The sequence below is a fragment of the Trifolium pratense genome, linkage group LG4, assembly GCF_020283565.1.
Source record: "Trifolium pratense cultivar HEN17-A07 linkage group LG4, ARS_RC_1.1, whole genome shotgun sequence".
Lineage (NCBI taxonomy): Eukaryota > Viridiplantae > Streptophyta > Magnoliopsida > Fabales > Fabaceae > Trifolium > Trifolium pratense.
The window spans coordinates 43,144,755-43,165,995 of record NC_060062.1 but is presented as its reverse complement, the minus strand read 5'-3'; the positions used below and the strand labels follow the sequence as shown (position 1 = coordinate 43,165,995).

The window sequence follows — 21,241 nt, the reverse complement described above, 5'->3', positions numbered from 1 at the left end:
GGATTTAAACTTTTTATTTTGTATGGTTGTTTGCATAGTTGGGGTGTTGAATGGAAAACATATAGTTCTATTTACACAATGACGATATTTTTTTCATCATAAGAAATGCTAAATAAGACAAAAATGAAAATGAGACAAACTCACCCTAAAAAAAGTAATCTTCATAAAAACAGTAAGTAGAAAAGTTGAAAACTAACTCCAAAAGATCGAATTATCATCTAAATATGCTCCATATTTTGCTAACTCGTCCACACAATCATTATTTGCCTTTAGAAAAGGATGAAAAGACGAGCTAAAAATAATCAATAAACTTCTTAGTAAGGTCAGCAACATGTGAGATTGTAGAAATTACTTAGTGTATGTTTGATATTACAGTGAATATGTCAGAATTACGGTGATCTACCGTAAAATCTACATTCTACAGCTTCTGTAAAATCACGATAAATTACTGGTGATTTTGACATATTTACCGTGATAACAAACATAAACTTAATCAATTTTAACGTCCATCGACGATAAGATTAATATTCCACATGTCGGTTAGAATGACTCCAATCTTCTCATGACAATATAATTAAGTGGAATTCTTATTCTTTTCAAGCTATATAATTGTAATAATTTTCGTTAAAAGGTAGCATCTCCCCATTTTATTACTATAATGTAGAAACCTCATTCGTAATTATGAACCAATGATCTGCCTACACTATACTTAATTTCAGAAAAACTTTTATCACTTAAATTATGCCAACTTGTCTTTTGCTTTTGTTGAAGCTTTTGACGCAAAGACAAAAAGCACTATTCCCTTCTTTCTTTCCTAAAACATAAATAAAAATAGGGTCATGCTAAACAGTGCCCCCAGGGCATTTGTTAAGCATACCTAAAATTTATATTGAAAATACAACTTTTTGTACTTTTGAGGCATTGAATGCACGCATTTCGAGATAGAATTTCTATTTTAAGATACTTAACCAGTACCCCAGGGGCACTGTTTAGCATTTTCCATAAAAATAAAGTTATTTCATACGATTTATTGGTTGGGGAAAATGAGAGCAATTTTGCATGGGTTAGCATTTAAGAAATATCTAGATTGAAATGTTGGAAGTTTATTTTTTGTTTGGTTATCTACTCGCATTTGGGCTTTCAAAGGCCCATTTTTGAGTATGATTCTTTGTGTGTTATATTAGCCTCTGAATTCTTCTTTTTGTGCAATAAAATATTAAAATATCCCCATGAAAGCTTTTGGAAAAAAACCGTTCACTGCTTACAATAAGAACATTTTTCCGGCATATAAGCTCCGGAAATATCGTTAAATAAGATACTTTGAAGTTCTCTAAAAAGAGACTCAAGTAAATACACGTTAAAAGAATTCAAACTGAGATTAAAATTTGCAATCCTAATCGATGATGGAACTCCATTGTCAATTCTCCTATAATGAAAAATTTCCAACAAAGAAAAGACACTCATCAACCAAACTCAATTCTCATCGAAGCAACTCTCATATTAAGCTTGTTGCCTATTAAATAGGAGATATCTACTCAATTTTACTTTGGTACGTTGCATTACAACTTAAATCTCCATATTTTTGGCATAATTCTAAAGGTCTTCCACATGCTCCTATTTTATAGTACATGATTAGCTATGACTAGTTAGCTGAACGTTGGGTAACAGATTTTCCTACTAATACTTTTTATCAGCAACGTACGAAAATTTGTATATAAAATGAGGTGAGCTTATTCCAATACACGAGAGAAAAACTAAGTGCCCGAGTTACCAAGTCCCGATAGACTCGGTAAGTTTATTATTGAGAAGAACCGGTTGTATTATGGAGAAATTGCTTAATATATGCGGATAATTCCTTAGTTCAGTGTCCTTAGTTCAGTGACTACACGCCTCCGGTTATTTATCTTCCAGTAATCCGCACCAACAAATTTCACATTTAATTTCAAGCAAGATGTGGAATAATTTCACTAGAAAAATGATAACTCTGAATTCGATTCTATTATTGATAATTACAGACGATTGTATTATTCATATTTTAGAAAATTTGTTCCGTGAGTGGGTAGGAACATAACTATATATATATGTAGGAGTCGGAGTTTGAATTCTGAACACTTAATATAAAAGTGACCCCTTAATATAATATAAAAAAAATCATTTTTATTTTTGTAAACATATATATTATCAATATTAAACTAATTGCATCAAATCAAATGGGATAAAAAATACAAAATAATTATCTTTGTATATAACGTAAAAAAGAACCTCCTCATCTAATTGAGCTGAGACCCTCAAAATTTTGAGGCCCGATGCCGTCGCACATCTTGCACATATGTGCAAGCTGCCACTGATTTTTAAGATAAAATTTCTAGCCACTAGACTACTAGAAAAAAAAACTCTTATATCAAATTTATTGTAAGACAAGTTAACAAAACAACTCATGCTTATAACAATGAATTGGTCCAATATGATAAAAAAAAATTCGAGAAAATTCAAACTATACGATATACTCCCTCCGTCCCAAATTATAAGGGAAAATAAAAAAATCACACTTATTAAGAAAAAGTAAAACATGAGAATTTGAAGTATGTTTTTGTAAGTTTTCATTGGAATAAGTTGCATAGGAAGATGTAAAAACCATTTTTATTGGTTGTTGTTTATTGAGAAAATGAGAGAGAGAAGAAATTAAATGCAATTTGCATTTAATTTTATGAAAATAAGGAAAAAACATTTTTGAAAATGATTTTTTCTCTTATAATTTGGGACAAAAAAAATGGATTTTTTTCCCTTATAATTTGGGACGGAGGGAGTAATAATTAATACCACTACATATTGAAAGAATATATGTGATGAATTAAAAATAGGAAATGCATGGCATGAGGATTAAGACAATGTCAGAAGGTAAGAATATTCTGACAGGCTATGTATGTGAATGGGCCATATAAAAGGGATATTCAGATGGGCAAGGAGGGTGAAGAATATTTTGACACGTGTCTCGAGATAATCTCTTCTCTTTCTTTTAACTAGACTCTTTTTTTTTTTACCCTTTGGTCTTTTTTCTTTCTTTTGTAGAGAGAAAGAAGAAAAAAGAATGAAAATAAAAGTAAGAATATGAAGAAAAGGTGTGGGTTGGAGTGTAGCTTGTACCAGAAGACTGAACTTGGAAAGCAACCAACCATTTTTATTGCAACCTAAGGGAATTCGATGCTCTCTTCACTCACTTTCACACACTTGAATATTATTAATTAACTTTTTTTATTTTTTATTTTGTATTTGAAAATCATATAGTATTTTGTTTTTTAGCATACATACTATAGCATCCTATGAAATATACGATTTTATTTTTATATATTTATTTAATTTTTTATATGTATTTGCATTGAAGAGAATATTACACAACAAGACAAGATACATCAAACAATATCACATGATATTTCAAAATTGAAGGCAAGTTCTAACACATTATTTGTGTTCAAAGTTTGGTACAATATTGTTTGGAGCAGTCTAACTCATTAGTTCCATAATGTTCAGCCCATGTGCTGAATGATGTTCGTATATACGGGTAAAATATATGCATGCACATCATTCGATAGATTTCTGGATCTGTTCACAATAGGTACAAATTTGTTAATACTTTTACTATTGTAAAATCAAAATTAATGATTGAAATTAGAAAAAACAAATTCACCACTAATTCGCTCATGATAGAATCTAGATAGTAAAACCAACAATGAATTGATCAAAGTAATAAGTGTCTTGTGTTAGTCTGATAATTCAAGTCTAACTTATTCAGCCTTTAAACGTCTTTCAACTTCTGACCTTCTCAGTCTCTGAAGTTAGTAGGTTCTTATTCTATAGGTTCTGAACCTCTGTTTGGTTCTGTTAGTTCTATTTTGTTAGTTAGCTATTAGTTGTTAGTTAGTTGTTGCAGCTGGCCTGATTGTTAGTTGGTTACTTGTAGGTCACGTAACATGTCATTGTGTATATAAGCAGATCTAATCTCTCATTTGTGAATAATGCAACTTTACTATTTTTCCATAAAATTCATCTTAACTCATATTCTTTCAACTCTCTCAAATTATCCCCAACATCTTGGTCTCCCCTTAAGCATGAGGTTAGGAGTTCGATCCTGACTCAAGCGTATGGAGAAAATTCGGTTGGCAAGGGAGAACTCACTTTATATGCCACACAGTTTGCCTGATTAGTAACCTGTAACGATAGCGAAAATTTTATACCAATATCATGGTAACTTAATAAAAAAAAGAAAACTATTATAGAACTAGAGACAAATTCCACATTTTTCCTATCTAAATTTGTGTCACTAATTTGTATTTTTCTACTAAATAGTATTTGACTTAAATACACATTTATTTCCTCTATATTAGCTTAAGAGAACGGATTCTCCCATTCAATGCGAGGCTTATTAAACAAGAATTTTGTCCTTCCATATATAAATTTTGGATTTTTTACGGGTCTAAATTTGGGATTTTAATACTTTTGTTTCACAAGTTTTAAGACTTTATAAGTAGAGCTGGGTATACAGATTAAGATCTGCGGACCTACCCGTTTAACCCGCGGCCCGCACGGACTTAAGACCAAATTGTTTTGGCCCGTTTATATTTTTGTTCGTGTGGATTGGACCGTTAGCCCGTGGCCCGCTTCTTCTTTTTTTTTTTTTCTAAATTTTTTTTTGACTAAAAATAAACGATATTCATTCATTCAAATTTAAAGAGTACATCGATGCAATACAAATTCAAATTCACTAAAAACAAAAAGGATGAATCTGCGAACAAACTCACAGCATCCATGTTAATAGCATAAAACGAAAAATTAAATAAGCTTAGGAATATGACTATATTGAAGTGTCTGGAATGTCCATGTCTCAAGATCTGTAGCATTGATGACACAAAAGTCGACATTGAAATATGGATTTGCACTTGATCGAAATTAATCCTTCAACTTGAAACAAATGAACACCGCATAAAGACGGGATGACAAAATACACCGCACAACGAAGGGACAACACCGCATAAAGACCGGACAACAAAATACACAAAAACAAACAAATATGTGAAAATCACACTTATTTAATATAATGAGAAATAAAAACAATTTGGAGGGGTGATTTTAGGTCAAAGATTTTAGGTCAAGATTTGACCTGAAATCACCCCTCTTTGATAAACTAAGAAGAAGAAAAGGAAAAAGTGGTGACGGCTAGGTTAGAAGAGGAAAAAGTGGTGACGGCTAGAATGTGAGAAATTTTATTTTTTTATTTTTTTATAATTAATTACAAAATTTATCACTTATAAATAACTTGGTCTATGTCCAAATTCAACTTTTTTAACAATAAAAAAAAAAATTTAGTCTAAACCCTAATGATAAAAAGCAACAACACACTTCAATTTTAATCACGTAGACAACAACACACAACATCAGGATCCATGCATGTTATTCTACTTATAATCTTTTATTGTTTTTTACTCTCTTTTACTTTGTCTTAGTTGTATATACTTTTGCTAGTATTTAAAGGATACATGTCTAAATGGGTAATTATTTGTCTCGGGGGTATTTTCCGCTATTATGTTTTGAATAATTTGGTTACCTTGATGTGATTTAGTTAGGTTGAATCTGATAATCTTTTTAGGCTTTTTTGGGGTACATGTAGAAAGCTTTTCTCACTAAAATAGACGGCACAAAAATGACAATAAGAATCAGTTGAATTTGATTTTGGTTGCATTATTTTTATTTGTTAGTTACAATTTATATGTTATAACATAAAATTATTAATAATATATATTTTTTTAGCTTCTATTATATCAATATTTTACTAATTTAATTTATTTTTTGAAAAAAGTAATTTTTTTGCAATAGTCTGCGGGTTAACCGTTTAACCCATGGGCTTATGTGGACCGGACTTGAGCTTAATATTATAACCCGTTTATATTTACCGACGGACTTGTTCGTCCCGTTTAATATGCGGGCTTATGCGGGGCAGGTTAAACGGGGCGGGCTAGCTCGCATACCCAGCTCTACTCGTGAGCTTAGCTCAGTTGGTATGAACATCACACTATATGTGCAGGAGTCCGAGTTCGAACCTAAGATACTTCACTTATTCACCTTTAAAGTGAATTTTCTAGCCATTAGACTACTTGACAAAAAAAAAACTTTATTTTATCACAATTCAATGTGAGGCTTTTTATGTAATATCATATTCATTAATAAATTTTTTTTTATTGGCGTAACGACCTATTAATTTACTTCGAAAACATCTAATAAAACCCTCTTGTATTGTAAGGATTGAGTGCAATTACATTTGATAACGTGACATTGCTTATTTGGATCTGAAGTTCACATAAGAGAAGAGTTCATTGTTGATTGGTAGGGACCGAAAAATAAGAGAAGATGACGGTCCAAATTTCATATATGATAAAAAAAAAGACTTTGTGGTTATATTAGTTATAGTTAACAGAATTAGTTATTCTGTTTTAGTATATATAGTACGTTAGTTATTCCTTCTTGTCTTACTTTCTGTTGTCTCTCCCTCCAATATAAACTTACCCATTTATCACTATTTACGGTATGAGAGTGCTAGCAACACACTCTTTGCAGTATTTGTGACTTATGTTGGAAAAGGATTTCTTGGATGCACTAATCAATTAGAGTTGTCGGATTTAATTTTAACAGTCGAGATTATTTTCACTAAAAAAAATATAATTTTCAATAACTGTCCGATCTAGAATCGACGACTGAGCTGTATATAATAATTATAATAATTACATCGGTGAATCTTAATATCAATTTTATACTTGGATAATGAACGAGGTTATTGAGCATTTTTTGCCTTCTAAGTTATTAGGTAAACATGGTACCCCAAGAATCCAACATATATATATATATATATATATATATATATATATATATATATATATATATATATATATATATATGCAATTCTCCTCACTTGTGAATTTCTTTCCATTTGGCCAACCTTATTAGACATATTATACCACAATTTAACAAAATGAGTGATACAAAATAAAAAAAAAAGAAGTTTAATGATTGAAAAGAAATTAATGAACTTATTTAATATTTAGAAATAATTTACCAACATGTAATATAACCAAAGAGCGGTTAGATGAGATAATACATGTTTCTTCCAATTTAATTAAGGTATTGAGTTCGATTCCTAATTTGAGCATGTTATGTAATAACGTTAAAACTCTTAGAAATTTTTTATCTAAGCCATGAGATACTTTGGCACCTAAGGGACATTAAAGAGCTTAATTGTGGTGGGTAGGAAAAAAAGTTAAAAATAAGTTTACAAAAAAATTATTGTTTTACCTTGTGTAGGTAAAACCAACAAGGAATTAATGACAATGAATTGATTTTAAGTTGTAAGTGAGTTGAAATTTTTAAACAGGTGGTCAGTTCGATATTTGATTTTTGTGTATCAAAATTTTTAATTAAGAGAGAAAAATTCACCTTATATATGTCCAACATACTCTACCCAATACAAACTTTGTCCCCATATAACATTTTAATAAAAAAAAAAGCAGCAAGGAATCTAGCTAATTAAACTTGATCCAATAAATAAAAAAAAAAGTTAAAAACCCAAGTAAAATTACAAAAATTCGTTCAACATGTAAAAGAGAATCTTCTTAGCTTCTTACCCACTTCAAAAAAGAGAGTAGCAGAAGAAGATTCTCTCCTTTGTTAGGCTCCACTATCATTCTTTTTACAATGTGATTATTTTTTCCCTCTCCTTTAAGCTTCGTGTGTTCCCTTAATTTAGAGTCGCAGAATTGGAACTAAGATATTCTTTCCTTGGAGGCAAATATTTTATTCTATATAGTGAATGTCTCATTTTTTAGATTAGATATTCCTCTTCTTCTTGAATGCACTAAAATTCATGACAATTATATAACTTTTAGACTCAAACAAAAAAAGTTGCAAGTTGGATTGATACTATAAACCTATTTGAATATGTGCTTTCCTTCTCTACTTTTTTTCTCTCTCCCTTTCTCTTTATTCACCTTGTTGGTAAAAATTATGTTGGTGGTATATGCTCCCCCACAATTCATAAAGTTTTTGCAATTAATTAATTAATTAATCATGATAGGTTCATTATTATAATTCTTGCTGCCATATAGTAAGAGCATACTTGGGTTTGGACAATCACAACAATTATTGAACAACACGTGGTTAGCATCTGCATATCCGGATGGTTTCATATTAGTCATTCCTTAAGCATGAGCCATAGCAAGTGCATATATGTATGTAACCATGCATGATATTTTCTTTGTTTATCATAATGTTCATATGTTGACGATAACTAATCTTTGTCGGAAAATTTGTAGAGGTGTAAAACTAATTTTTCTTAGAATTGAGTATTGAGCCTAACTCATCCTTACAAAACCAGCTTGTAAGGTGAGGATTGCCTCTAGTATATAAACACTTAGTCATGCCATCTCTCAACCGATGTGTGACTCTTAACACACCCCCTCACGCCCAACACTATTGGGCTTGGTGCGTGGATATAAACGGTAGGTGGCCCAATAGCGGAAACCTGATAACAGGTGGCCCAACGGATCGTGGAGAGGCTCTGATACTATCTTAGAATTGAGTATTGGGCCTAACTCATCCTTACAAAACCGGCTTGTAAGGTGAGGATTGCCTCTAGTATATAAACACTTAGTCAGGCCATCTCTCAACCGATGTGAGACTCTTAACAATTTTTTTTTTTATGCGTGTGAGCTAGAAATTGAATCTCTGATCAGATATTTAAGGAGACTAAAACACTTATCACTTTGGACCAATTTATTGTTAGTGTAACTACTCTTTATTTAATTATTATACACCTTTTAAGATTATTTTTTACACAAATGAAAATTTATTTATTTATAACAAGAGAGAAAAAATTATAAAAAAATAAAATTGGAAAACAAACAAATTAACGAAACAAACAATATACGGGGACAAAATACAAACTCATGCAAATCTAATTTAAGAGGACCACTAACTTAGTTGAATTGACCGGCATTCCAATAAGGTTTTTCATGTTTTCTCAATTCGTATTTTTGTGATTTAGATGTAATCACTTAAAACTCATCTTCCGCGACATTATCTTCGATTAAGATTGTGTTTTTGGTCTAGTAAAGAGTTTGAATAGTATACCTGAGATTTTGAGTTCGATCTTCAACTCTTTTGTAAACAAAAAAATTATTCCTACCTAAAAACTTAGCAATTACTTTGCTAGCATTAGAATTTGAATTTAAATTAACAATTAGAAGTTCCAAATTAATTAATGTCATTTGCTACAAGCTTATGAACAAAAAAAATGTCATTTGCTACGAATTTATACACCATTCAAATATGAAAGCAAATAAAAAATGGCATTCATTTTTGTACACAATATATATTGGCAAAATTAGAATAGCAAATCCAGCTCTAAAGAAAGCAAATAAAAAAATTTTAAAAAATTTCTTTCTTTTTTAGTTTCAATTAAATTAATTAATTGAGTGCGCCTATGCAAATGAAAAGTACAAATACAACGACTAATCACGGGATTAAGCCAATTTTACCTATATTGACGTCAAAACGACTACTAGCGAAGTTTTCTAATATGTAATGTTTAAGATTGTCGCCAAATACTACTGTGTCTAATTTACAAATTTACTTCGCTATATGCTACGGCGTCTATTTGCTTATCAACAAATATGAGTCATATAGACCCCAAGAGATAGCTATGCAAATTTGATCTATTAGAGAGAGTAATTAGAGCAATAGATAAAGGATATCTATGCATCTTATATTATACTTAAATATCCTCAAAGACTTTTAAACCAAAAACTCATGGATATGTGGTAATAAAGCAAATTAGATCTCATGAAAAGAAGAAAAATATATAAAGGAAAGAAAAGAAAGGCAAGAAAAGATAATAACCATTAATGAAGTTTTGATTTGAAATTGTAGGAGAATATATGAATCTCATTTACACACACACATATATATATCTCTTATATGAAAAGAAAGGTAACATAAAATAAAAGGAGTACACCAAGGAAGATAAAAAGGAGAGTAAAGAAGAAAAAAAAGGGTAACAGTAAGGAGAATCATCTTTTGTATTGGTGATTTTAAATTCGTACAATTAAAGAACACTTAGTGAGTGTGAGGTTCTAAAACCAGCCTACAAGCACATGAATACCCCCTTATTGTCAGACTCTCTGATTCCCTCTCTCTCATATTTTTTATAAACAACTATCACCATCTTATGTCCACTCAGACGTATTTCGATCATGCGATCATCGAACGATTAAATCGATATTAAAACATACTTAATGTTTTTTTTCTTAAAAAATTACTTCAAAATTTTTAAAAATTGAAATATTAATCGTCCGATCTTAATTTAATAATTGAGATGTGTGTCCACACAAAATTACATGGTTCACACAACCCTAATCCCATTTTCATTTCATGTGTAGCATCTTAGGGCTATAATCTCTTATAATTTTTTTTTTGTTACAATCTCTAATATATACAACTTATAAATCCGTTAATAATTTTATAGATTAAATCGATCAATAAAAATAAAATTTAAAGACTAAACTAACTCAATAAAGACACGTTTGAGGTTTCAAATAACTAATAAAAACACAAAATTCAAGATATTTTTATAATTTCAATACATTTAAGGACATTTTTCTGACTCACATTTAAGGATAAAAAGACTATTTACCCCTTTTATTTTTGCCCTTGGTTCTTTGAAGGAAGTTACTGCTTTATCTCATACTTTTTCTTTTGTTTCTCTCTCTCACATACACACACATAAACCAACTTTATTCCCACTAAAACTCACCTATTAAAAAGAAGACGATCCTCCCTTGATCCTCCTTGTGTTCACAAACCAACATACTCTCCCTTTTATCTCTCTCTCTCTCTGCCTCTCCCCCACAACAACTACAAAGGAAGCTAGAAACCAAACACTCTCTTTTACTCTTATTTATTCCTACATACACAAACCAAAAACCACCTTGCTCTCTATTTTATCATATGATCATATCTATATCTTAAAAAACATTGCTTTTCAATTACTTATTTTATTAATTAACAATGGCTTCACCATCTGAACTAGGCTTGGATTGCAAGCCACATAGCTACTCCATGTTACTCAAATCAGTTGGAGAACAAACTGATCAAACCTACAAACTCGAAGAATTTCTTTCTCGCTTAGAAGAAGAACGTCTCAAAATCGACGCTTTCAAGCGCGAACTTCCACTTTGCATGCAACTTCTCACAAACGGTAAGAGTCTGACCTTGTAACTTTGTAATTTTTTTTAAAACAAATTAAATATTTACCTACCATGAAAATTAATTAATTTTTGTTTTGTTTTGTTTTGTTTATAGCTATGGAAGCATCAAAGCAACAACTTCAAGCTTTCAAAGTGAATCAAGGAAATACAACAAAACCAATTCTTGAAGAGTTCATACCAGTGAAGCAATTAATAACTTCATCGGAAAGTATCGAAAAAACAACAAATAACAATGTATGTGATAAGGCGAATTGGATGACAAGTGCACAACTATGGAGTCAAACAAGTGAAGGAACACAACAACAAAATTCAACAAAAGAAATTATTCCTGAAAATAATAATATTGGATTTAACATTAGTCCTAAACATAGAAATGGTGGAGCTTTTTTACCATTCTCAAAAGAAAGAAATAATAACTCTTCTTCTTGTGTTCCTGAACTTGCACTTGGTTCACCTCAGAAAGAGATTGTTGTTGATGATAAGAAACATCATGTTGGAGAAGGAGAGAAGAGAGAAAACAATGAAGAAAAAGAGAGTCCAATAGGATCATCAAATGGACAGACAACAAACAACAATAGTACAAATCAAACTCATAGGAAAGCAAGAAGATGTTGGTCACCTGATTTGCATAGAAGATTTGTTAATGCTCTTCAAATGCTTGGTGGATCTCAAGGTAAATAAAGGGTTTAAAGTTTTAATTAAAGTTTCAATCTTGAGGTAATTAACTTTGGTACAGGTTAATTAATTCAATTTTTTAATATATATTTTTTTTTATGAAACTACAAATTATATATTGATACTAGTACTACTAGTACTATTATTAATATATTGTTATTAAGCAAAGCTTAATATTATTGTGAATTAGTAAAAATACAAATGAAATTTGTTGTAACAAATTAGTGCAAGTATTAAACTATTATCACTTTTTTTTTACCCAAACCATGATCACATTAGAGGTCTTGAAATTATGGTTAGTATGAGTCCTTTTGTCTCATAACATAAGTTACTTACTCAATTGCACACCAAGTAATAAAGTAATTAATTTTATTGATTTTATAAAAATTATAACTTATTTTATTAAATTATCATTCATTAACAATATGAAAAAGTGAAATTATGTGAATTGAAAAAAGAATAATTAATAGTTAGGAGTGTAACAAAAAAAATCATAATACTTAATAAATACACAAAAATTATAAATTAAAAATTTGTAATACATCTAATATTCAATAATTCACTTTTTTTATCAATTTTTTTTAATTAATTCACTTTTTATTAATATACTTGATTTTTTAATTTTATTTTTAGTGGCAACACCAAAACAGATAAGGGAGTTGATGAAGGTTGATGGTTTGACCAATGATGAAGTTAAAAGCCATCTGCAGGTATTTTTATCTAACAGTCTTAAGCACAAAACAGCACCTTTCTTTCTTGATGATAATGATATAGTACTGTACTGATTATTTTCTCTGACAATTTATAACGAACTTTTGTATTTTACTATGTTTTTATTTCTAGTTATTATCCAAAAGAAACTTTAATTTATGTAACTTATGTATGTACTATTTTTTGTTAATGAACAGAAATATAGGCTACACACAAGAAGACCAAGTCCAAGTTCCCAAACAGGTGCACCAGCAGCACAGTTAGTTGTTTTAGGAGGTATATGGGTCCCACCAGAATATGCAACTGCATCACATACAGGAGTAGGAACCCCTACTCTTTATGGTGCACATCCTACTTCTCATCATCTTACTTTGCCACACTATTGTACTGCTCCTGGACAGGAGCAGTATTATACTACTGCGCCGCCGCAGCATCAGCAGCTACTTCCGCCGCCTCACCATATGCATCATGTTTACAAGACTACGCCGCATGGCCAGGGTTCACCGGAGACAGGTGGAGATGGGTTGGAGAGTATTGAGAACGGGAAGTCGGAGAGTAGTAGCTGGAAAGATGGGAGTTCTGAGGAGAATGAAGGGGAGAGGAAAGGGTTTGTTGAAGAGAGTAATGGGAGTGATATCACTCTCAAATTTTAATTAGGTATGAATTTTTTCGAGTTCAGAGACGGAATGACAAACATCACCTGAAAATTCACGTACAAGAAGATTTCAAATTTGATCTCGAGTAATTACAAAAAATGTTTAGCCTAATAATCTTGACTATGTTAGTCGGAATAGGCTGTGACAATTAGGTGTTATTATTATGAATATTTATTTTAATTTTAAGAAATTAGAATGAGGGTTTTGTTTTCTAATATTCTCATGACTCTTGGTTTGTTAGACTATCTATTTATCATTCAACAAAATATGATATGATAAATTAATTAATTAAATAAAATGCAAATTATGTGGAACTAAATATGCTTAATTAGCTTTAGGTGGAAGGTGGGGTAAAATGTAAATATAGTGCATACTGCATGCAGTTTTTAGAGGGTTAAAAAGGACAAAAAAGTGAGCATTTGTTTTGTACCGTTCTGTTATTATTCTGTTATGTACTACTACCATTTGCGTACTACAGTCTACTGTACTGAGGGAAGAAAAGAATCAGATTCTGACTCTTGGCGTTTTGTTATTTTCTTGGTTAGACATATTTACCCTCTAGTCTTATTTATGAATAATAACAATCTTAACAATAGAATAGAATCTATAAAAGTTCCTCCACCTCTAGGATTTTTGGAGCAATGTGTATTTTTAGGCATAATTACATAGATTAAGTCATCAGCATGTTTTGATACCATTTGTTTTGGACACTAATATTGGATATAAGTCTAATAGCACCAAATACTGTGAAAATATTTTGAAAAGATTTAAAAAAATCATGCATAACAATATGGTGTCCAACATTAATATTTTAACATAAATGTTCCTGCTAACAAGTGTCTTAAATATATTATTATAAGAAATTCATAATAGAAAATTTTATCTTAGAAATGTAATTTTAAATTATTGTCAAAATAATATCATTTTTCTATACAAAATTGCCATTTTTATTTCTTTAAATCATGCTTTTATGACATTTTTTTAGCATTTTCATTAACATAATACAAGATATTTTAATTCCACACACCTTTAGTTTGGGATTCCCCCACTACATATTTCAGCCAATGACTTATTGATAATTTCATGTAAAAACAAATCCAATGTATACAAATCCTTTTCGTGTGATTATGATGGGTGAATCTCTTCATTTGCATATGATTCCTTGTGAATTATTGGCTAAACTAACGAATCATACCATGTTTGGAATTACACTTGCAGCACTCAAGCCATCATTTTGAGATATTTTTAAAGATATTGACAATCACTTATTTTTCAAACATGATTTATGCACAAACTACAGGTATCAAATTTTTATATGCAGTAGTAAATGAAACTCAAGTCTAAACATCATAAACGTTTGTTAAAACTCTTTAACCAAAACGCTTGTCGCACGGCAGGATTTCTGCGCTTGCTCAAAATCACAACAAAAATTCACGTTTAGAGTAGAAGTTACCATTACGTTTTGAGTAAAAAAGTAGAGCACCGCTTAATGGTACACAATTTATTCGCACAAATTAGTATGAATTTCGCAACCAATGATACTTCTAAACATACATGGTACAAAAAATATTTCATACATTTTGGTAGTTTTGGCAATATAGTAACAACTATCTACCATCAAGACTTCCATTTGTAAGTTGTCCAAGACCACCATCGCCATCACCATCACTCTCAAACATTACTGAATCAACTAGAGCCTGCAAGCCGATAAAAATTTACTCAGCATATGCTACAAGCACAAGTTAATCAAATCCATCTGGGACACAACATTGAAGAAAAACAAGAAATAAGCTGGATTTTAGGAGCAACTGAATTCACTAAATTTAGAGGACAACACAAAACCAAGACCATATGCAAAAGTTCAAATCAATACTGAGGAGAAAACATCAGAGATCTTTCAAATCTCAGCAGAGAAATATTTTAGCCATTTCCTTGACAACAGGGAATGCACTTCCTAATAGCTACTTTTGCATTCATTTAACACTTCGCACAACAGGTATTTACATTTCTCCTATTTTTTGCCACAGTAATCTATGGCATAAAGATGGATTATTGAGCTTAATTAATGGAGACAATGTTTAAAATAATGTGGTCCATGTTTTTCAAATCATTCATAGGATTTCTTATTTGTGCATATATTCTCTTCAATAAAATTTATTCTTTGAAAATAAATTGCATGTCATTAACTTCAAAATGCAAATATCCATCACTTTAAAAAGAAAAAACATCCAAAAGAGAAAAATCAAATTTAATTTCAAAGATACCTAAAAGAATCTTAAGAATACATGTCTTGTATACATCTGCACTACTCAAAGATTCTATGTTGCCAACATAATTCAAGGAATCACAACAATTTATAAAATAAAATAATGATAAATGGAGAATTTGTCACAAGACTGCACAAATGTGAAATGTAAACATTCTACAAGCAACAAGAAACGACTTGCAGTTTCAAATGTAATCAGAAATACAGTGTTAACACACAAACCTGGAATTCTTTTTCACTAGTCTTAAGTCTTTCTGTGGATTCTTGCACTTGCAGAAAACATTCATGCAGCTGAAGATCATTTGCCCAAGCCCAATGTTAGCAATAGCAGCATTAACCAAATTGATGATAAAACTTAGAATGGGGACTCTAAACATCTAATGTGTCATTATATGACAACTAGATATTACCTTGCTCAACTGCATCTGGCGATATAAAGATTGTTTCTTTGCATTAATCACCGCATCCTCCAGTTTCTGCAGTAAATATCTCCTAGATCAGAATATAAAACAGATTTTGAATTCAAACCAAACCAAATTGGACCAAATTTATGATTTGGTTCCTAAAAACTGTTTTAGCAAAAATCAGTTATTTTTTTTAACCAGTAACTAATAGTTCAGTTCGGAACCGATTCAAAACTGGTTTAGACTACGAACTGGTTTAAATTTCATGAACAGCTTTCGAAACCAGTTCTTTGACTGAACCGGTTTTTTTTTGTTCTTTTCATAATCTAAGCTACTGGTCCTTAGCAGTATATACAGTAATGGCGATGAAAGTGACATCACCACCACCGTAAGATGAATAATCAGGGCCGGCCCAACATATTATGTGGCCTAAAGCGAATATTAAAATGAGGCCTTTAGTTTTTTTAAAAAAATAAAAATAATTTTACAAAGGCACAGATTATCTATAATTATTTAAATAATAATAATAATAATAATAATAATAATAATAATATAACTAAATTATGAACTAAAAAAAATACCATTACACTTTATTTTATGTCTATTTTATTGCATAAGTTTAACTCTAATTTAATGTTTGTTTTTTTGTTCAAAATATCTATATTGATTTTTTTTTAATTTAAGATTCAATATTCATATTGTATAATATTAAATTTAAGTTAAAAAACAACTTTATTTTTAAGAGCACATTTTTTTAAAAAAAAATTACATCAGGCCACAATTAGTTCAAAATTAAACAAACTATACTAATAGAGTACAATAGTAAAGCATTATTTTTCATAATAAAGAAACGTTATGGGCCTTTTCTGTCAAATAAAAAAGGTGATGGCCTTCCAAAACAGTTAGAAAGGAGAAAATAAAAAAAAAATTCAACAAAAAATGCTGCTTGCATGAGACCTCCTTTCAAAACTGCAAACGCGCGCGCCAACTGAGCTACATTTCTTCTATGATATTTTCGGACATGAGGCCTATATATAATAAAACAAAAATTATTTGGAGGCCTAATAGACTTTAAAAAATTCGGTTTTTTGTGAGGCCTAAAGCCCTAACTTGGGCTGCTTGTAGCTTGGGCCGGCCCTGTGAATAATAATCATAAATCTGACATATTAGAAAGAAAATAGAAACCCCTGGTAATGAAAACCATTATGAGAATTTATTGTGGAGATCCAATGGTGAATCTGAAGGAAAAAGGCAATTTTTTTAATGGCAAATTGTTAGTTGTTAGTATATTTACAATGTTATGTTAGTACTTCTCCTTACCAGGAATCGAACCCTGGACCTCCAACTCCTTAACCCTTAACTCAACTAGTTTAACCAGTTGAGCTACCCATCCCACCCCAAGGAAAAAGGCAATTAAATCACTAAAAGATAATACAATACAGGAGAAATTGCTAGGTTTTGTCGATCACAATGAAAAAGGGATTTAGGGTTCATCATACATCAAAAACGGGAAGGGATTGGCGCTAGAGCTTGTTGGAATGCTAGCTATGTGGTGAATGCTGACCGAGAGTCAAGAGTCTCCAGAACCGGGTATTCTACTAGTTTACAAATGTGGTTCTCCGGTTATTTTCTCTTCCATAAAATGGTCCAGGTAAGTTTTTTTATAATTAGGATGGGTTTTTCTAAAAGTATAGTAATCATTAATCAAGTTCAAAATTTAATGCTTGGAAATATAAGAGAAGGTACCTTAGAGTGCTTTTGTAACTCCATAACATCAATTCTTCTCTCTTCCAATCCCTCTTCCATCTTAGAAACCTGACAAAAGTTCACTTTTCAGCACCATCAACACATAAAAGAGGAGAAAAACAACATATAAGAAACTAGGGGGCATGTCAGAATTGGATGACTATTATAAATTGTATGTGATATCTTAACAGCATTTGTTAAACATTGGAATCCCAGGAAGCCTTTGTGTGCACATGCATGTCCAGAAAATGCAATTGTTCAGAAACATTTGTCGCATTATCATAAAAACATCCTTCCAGAGCAAACGTCGCATTATTCATTCATTTTAACTCTAAAGAGACTACAAACCTCCTTTTTTAGTTGATCAAGCCTCTGCATTGACCTCTCAAATTCATCCTCTAGCTGAAGCCACAAAAACAAGTAAAAACAAGATAAAATCAGTCTCAGTTTATTTTATGAAATTATGCTATCCAAACAAGAATACATGAATGCTCACATTAAAGAAACTAAAATATGATCGTGCTAACATCAGGTTACCTCATCATTGTGGTCCTCATTAGAATCTGAAGGACTGTTTTGATTTGTCACATTCAAACTGCAGAAAAATCAGACAAGAAATTTGTATGCAGCATAAGTCACCCAAAGAGGAATAGTTGGAAATTAACCAATGTCAAGGAAAATGAACAGAGGAGATCTTACTCGATGTTTCTCCTTAATTGTTCTTTTTTATGTTCATCAAAACTTTTATCAGGATCACTAATCCTATCCAGCTTTCTGTCTGTATCCACATCTAAGGTATGATCTTTATCCACATCTCCACCATGTACCCTGCTGTTTCCTTGTTCATATTCAGCCCTATCATCGTCACGATTCCAATCACCATCTAACATGCTTTCTCTAGCTTGATCATCATAATCTTGTATTTGTTCGACTCTTCTATCCCTATCCCCGTTACGGTCTAACATGCTTTCTCTAGCTTGATCATCATAATCTTGCACATGTTCAACTCTTCTATCCCTATCCCTGTCACGGTCTAACATGCTTTCTCTAGCTTGATCATCATAATCTTGCACATGTTCAACTCTTCTATCCCTATCAAGGTCTCGGGATCTATCACGGTCTAACATGCTTTCTCTAGCTTGATCATCATAATCTTGCACATGTTCAACTCTTCTATCCCTATCAAGGTCTCGGGATCTATCACGGTCTAACATGCTTTCTCTAGCTTGATCATCATAATCTTGCACATGTTCAACTCTTCTATCCCTATCAAGGTCTCGGGATCTATCACGGTTCAACATGCTTTCTCTAGTTTGATCATCATAATCTTGCACATGTTCAACTCTTCTACCCCTATCACGGTCTCTGGATCTATCACGGGCTAACATGCTTTCTCTAGCTTGATCATCATAATCTTGCACATGTTCAACTCTTCTGTCCCTATCACGGTCTCGGGATCTATCACGGTCTAACATGCTTTCTCTAGCTTGAACATCATAATCTTGCATATGCTCAACTCGTCTATCCCTATCCCTGTCACGGTCTAAGATGCTTTCTCTAGCTTGAACAGCATAATCTTGTATATGCTCAACTCTTCTATCCCTATCCCTCTCATGGTCTCGGGACCTATCACGATCTCGAGACCTATCACGAAGCCGAGTCCAATCATTGCCTCTATTCCTGTATCCATCTTTCATATTACCATGATCATAATCTTCGTCTCGAACTCTGCCACGATCATAATCTTGGTCTCGAACATCTCTATCTCTGCCACCACGATCCCAATCACCATTCCTTTCATCATTATGATGATAATAACGTTCTCTTTCTCTCCCAAAATTCAATCTGCCACCACCACCACCACTACCACCACCACGACTCTTCACCCCATTAACTTTAACCACACGTCCACCAATAGTCTGATTCATAAAAACAGTGTCAAAACCCTAAAACTCTTAAGTCTTAACCACAATAAAAACTACCAAAATATTAACATAAATAAATTACATAACAATCAAAATATGACAATAACATAAATAACATACTCTTCCATTCATGTCATTGATAGCATCAATTGCTGACCTAGGGTTTGTGAAAGTAACAAAACAATAGCATTTTCCTATTGTACGTTGGTCATTGATAATCTGAAATTAAAAAAAAAAAAAAAAAAAACTTAGCAACAAAAATGAAAACCCAATAACTTCAATCGATAATTAGCGAAAGAAAAGAAAGAATTAAGAAGGGTTTGACCAAAACCCTAAAAATGAAAAAAAAAAATATAGAGAAGTGAAATACCTTGACATCAAGGATAGCACCATACAAATTGAAGACAGTGCGAATTGTATCTTCGGAGGCATCGTAGGGGAGACCTCCAACATAGATGGAGCTATCGTCGTCCAACGTCATTTTTGAGTTCTGGGATTGAAACTTTGAGCTTCAACTCTTGTGCTCTGCTTCAAACTTTGAACTTCACTTCTTCTTCTTCACTACTCACTCTTTTTTTTCTTTTTTTTTTTTTTTTTTTTTTGTGGGTTGAATTTAGGAATTTGGGCCTCTCATTAGACATGTGGTGTGAGAAAACTTGGGCCCATCTTTGAATATCATGATTTTTTTAGAGTTGTTTTTTGTGCCACTGAATTTCTAAAAAAATAAAACCCTCGCGCATGATAAACTAGGGAGCATTTTATGGAAGAGGTGAAAAATCCGGAAAATAGCTTATAAAAATTGGGGAATGTTAACCTGTTCCCTTAAGGGCACATATTAAGGAGATAAATGTGAAAAAAATTTATTGAACTTGTGGTGTATTCAATTCTCTAAACATTAAATTTTTTCTATTATTAAATGCTATATTTCTATTTTTAGATAGCTTAACATGTGCCCTTATGGCACAAGTTAACATAACCCATAAAAATTTTATGTTAATTCGTAAGTTTTTATTAACAAAAAATTTATTTTTATAAATGTTGTTTTCTGATAAACTATCTTGAAAAAATTTATACCAATACATAAAAGTTATTTTGCATAAATTCAAATATAAGTCAATTCAAATGAGCTCTTAAAGTGTGAACCGAGTTCCTCAAGTTTAGTTTATATTGTTATAATATTCCTAACAAAATATATTAATCATAAATATTTATTAGAAACACCATATTTAATGGCGACGAAAGTTGTCTTGGTTCTCCTATTTAATCTGGATATTGGTGGAATCATTAAAAACACATTTGGCTATTACAATTTCTCAGGTTTCATCCATGGCTTCTGACATTTTGTATGTTGAGCCATAAGCTTTCTACAAGGGCCTATTGCTCGTCAAAGATATGGGAATTAATGAGTTTGTTGTTCAGATACTTTACAAAGTATTAACCTCATTGAAAGTTTCCGAGTTAAGTATCACGTTGTGTTGATCTAGGACATAAAGGACCTGATTTCTCAGAACAATGTTTCTCTTTGTCACATTTTAAAGAAGCAAATCAATGC

At 31.4% G+C, this 21,241-nt stretch overlaps 2 protein-coding genes across 4 annotated transcripts; one reads left to right on the top strand and one right to left on the bottom strand.

The window, feature by feature from the left end:
* Nucleotides 1-10,868: 10,868 nt before the first annotated feature.
* On the top strand, nt 10,869-13,563 carry LOC123921036 (myb family transcription factor EFM). Its single transcript, XM_045973425.1, has 4 exons — nt 10,869-11,296; nt 11,401-11,979; nt 12,615-12,691; nt 12,890-13,563. Exons 1-4 carry the CDS (start codon nt 11,107-11,109, stop codon nt 13,343-13,345), a joined length of 1,302 nt encoding a protein of 433 aa, XP_045829381.1. The 5' UTR covers nt 10,869-11,106; the 3' UTR covers nt 13,346-13,563.
* Nucleotides 13,564-14,736: 1,173 nt separating this feature from the next.
* On the bottom strand, nt 14,737-20,406 carry LOC123921035 (U1 small nuclear ribonucleoprotein 70 kDa). 3 transcript variants are annotated; one of them, XM_045973423.1, is made up of 10 exons: nt 20,060-20,298; nt 19,810-19,908; nt 18,918-19,683; nt 18,464-18,755; nt 18,302-18,359; nt 18,113-18,166; nt 17,765-17,833; nt 16,025-16,090; nt 15,837-15,905; nt 14,737-15,045 (listed from the first exon to the last, which is right to left on the bottom strand). In XM_045973423.1, exons 1-10 carry the CDS (start codon nt 20,168-20,170, stop codon nt 14,956-14,958), a joined length of 1,674 nt encoding a protein of 557 aa, XP_045829379.1. In that variant the 5' UTR covers nt 20,171-20,298; the 3' UTR covers nt 14,737-14,955. The 3 variants fall into 3 exon arrangements, with proteins under 3 accessions (XP_045829379.1, XP_045829380.1, XP_045829378.1); XM_045973424.1 differs by having other exon boundaries at nt 19,005-19,683; XM_045973422.1 differs by having other exon boundaries at nt 18,464-19,683; nt 20,060-20,406.
* Between the last annotated feature and the right edge of the window lie 835 nt (nt 20,407-21,241).

What these genes read in the sequence shown, in the direction of transcription:
- LOC123921036 (XM_045973425.1), top strand. Translation starts at nt 11,107, where the DNA reads ATGGCTTCACCATCTGAACTAGGCTTGGATTGCAAGCCACATAGCTAC. An exon ending in AATGCTTGGTGGATCTCAAG is followed by an intron (nt 11,980 to 12,614) that starts GTAAATAAAGGG and finishes TTTTATTTTTAG; the next exon opens with TGGCAACACCAAAACAGATA. An exon ending in AAGTTAAAAGCCATCTGCAG is followed by an intron (nt 12,692 to 12,889) that starts GTATTTTTATCT and finishes GTTAATGAACAG; the next exon opens with AAATATAGGCTACACACAAG.
- LOC123921035 (XM_045973422.1), bottom strand. Translation starts at nt 20,170, where the DNA reads ATGACGTTGGACGACGATAGCTCCATCTATGTTGGAGGTCTCCCCTAC. An exon ending in CAATTAAGGAGAAACATCGA is followed by an intron (nt 18,360 to 18,463) that starts GTAAGATCTCCT and finishes ATTTTTCTGCAG; the next exon opens with TTTGAATGTGACAAATCAAA. An exon ending in TTGATCAACTAAAAAAGGAG is followed by an intron (nt 17,834 to 18,112) that starts GTTTGTAGTCTC and finishes AACTTTTGTCAG; the next exon opens with GTTTCTAAGATGGAAGAGGG.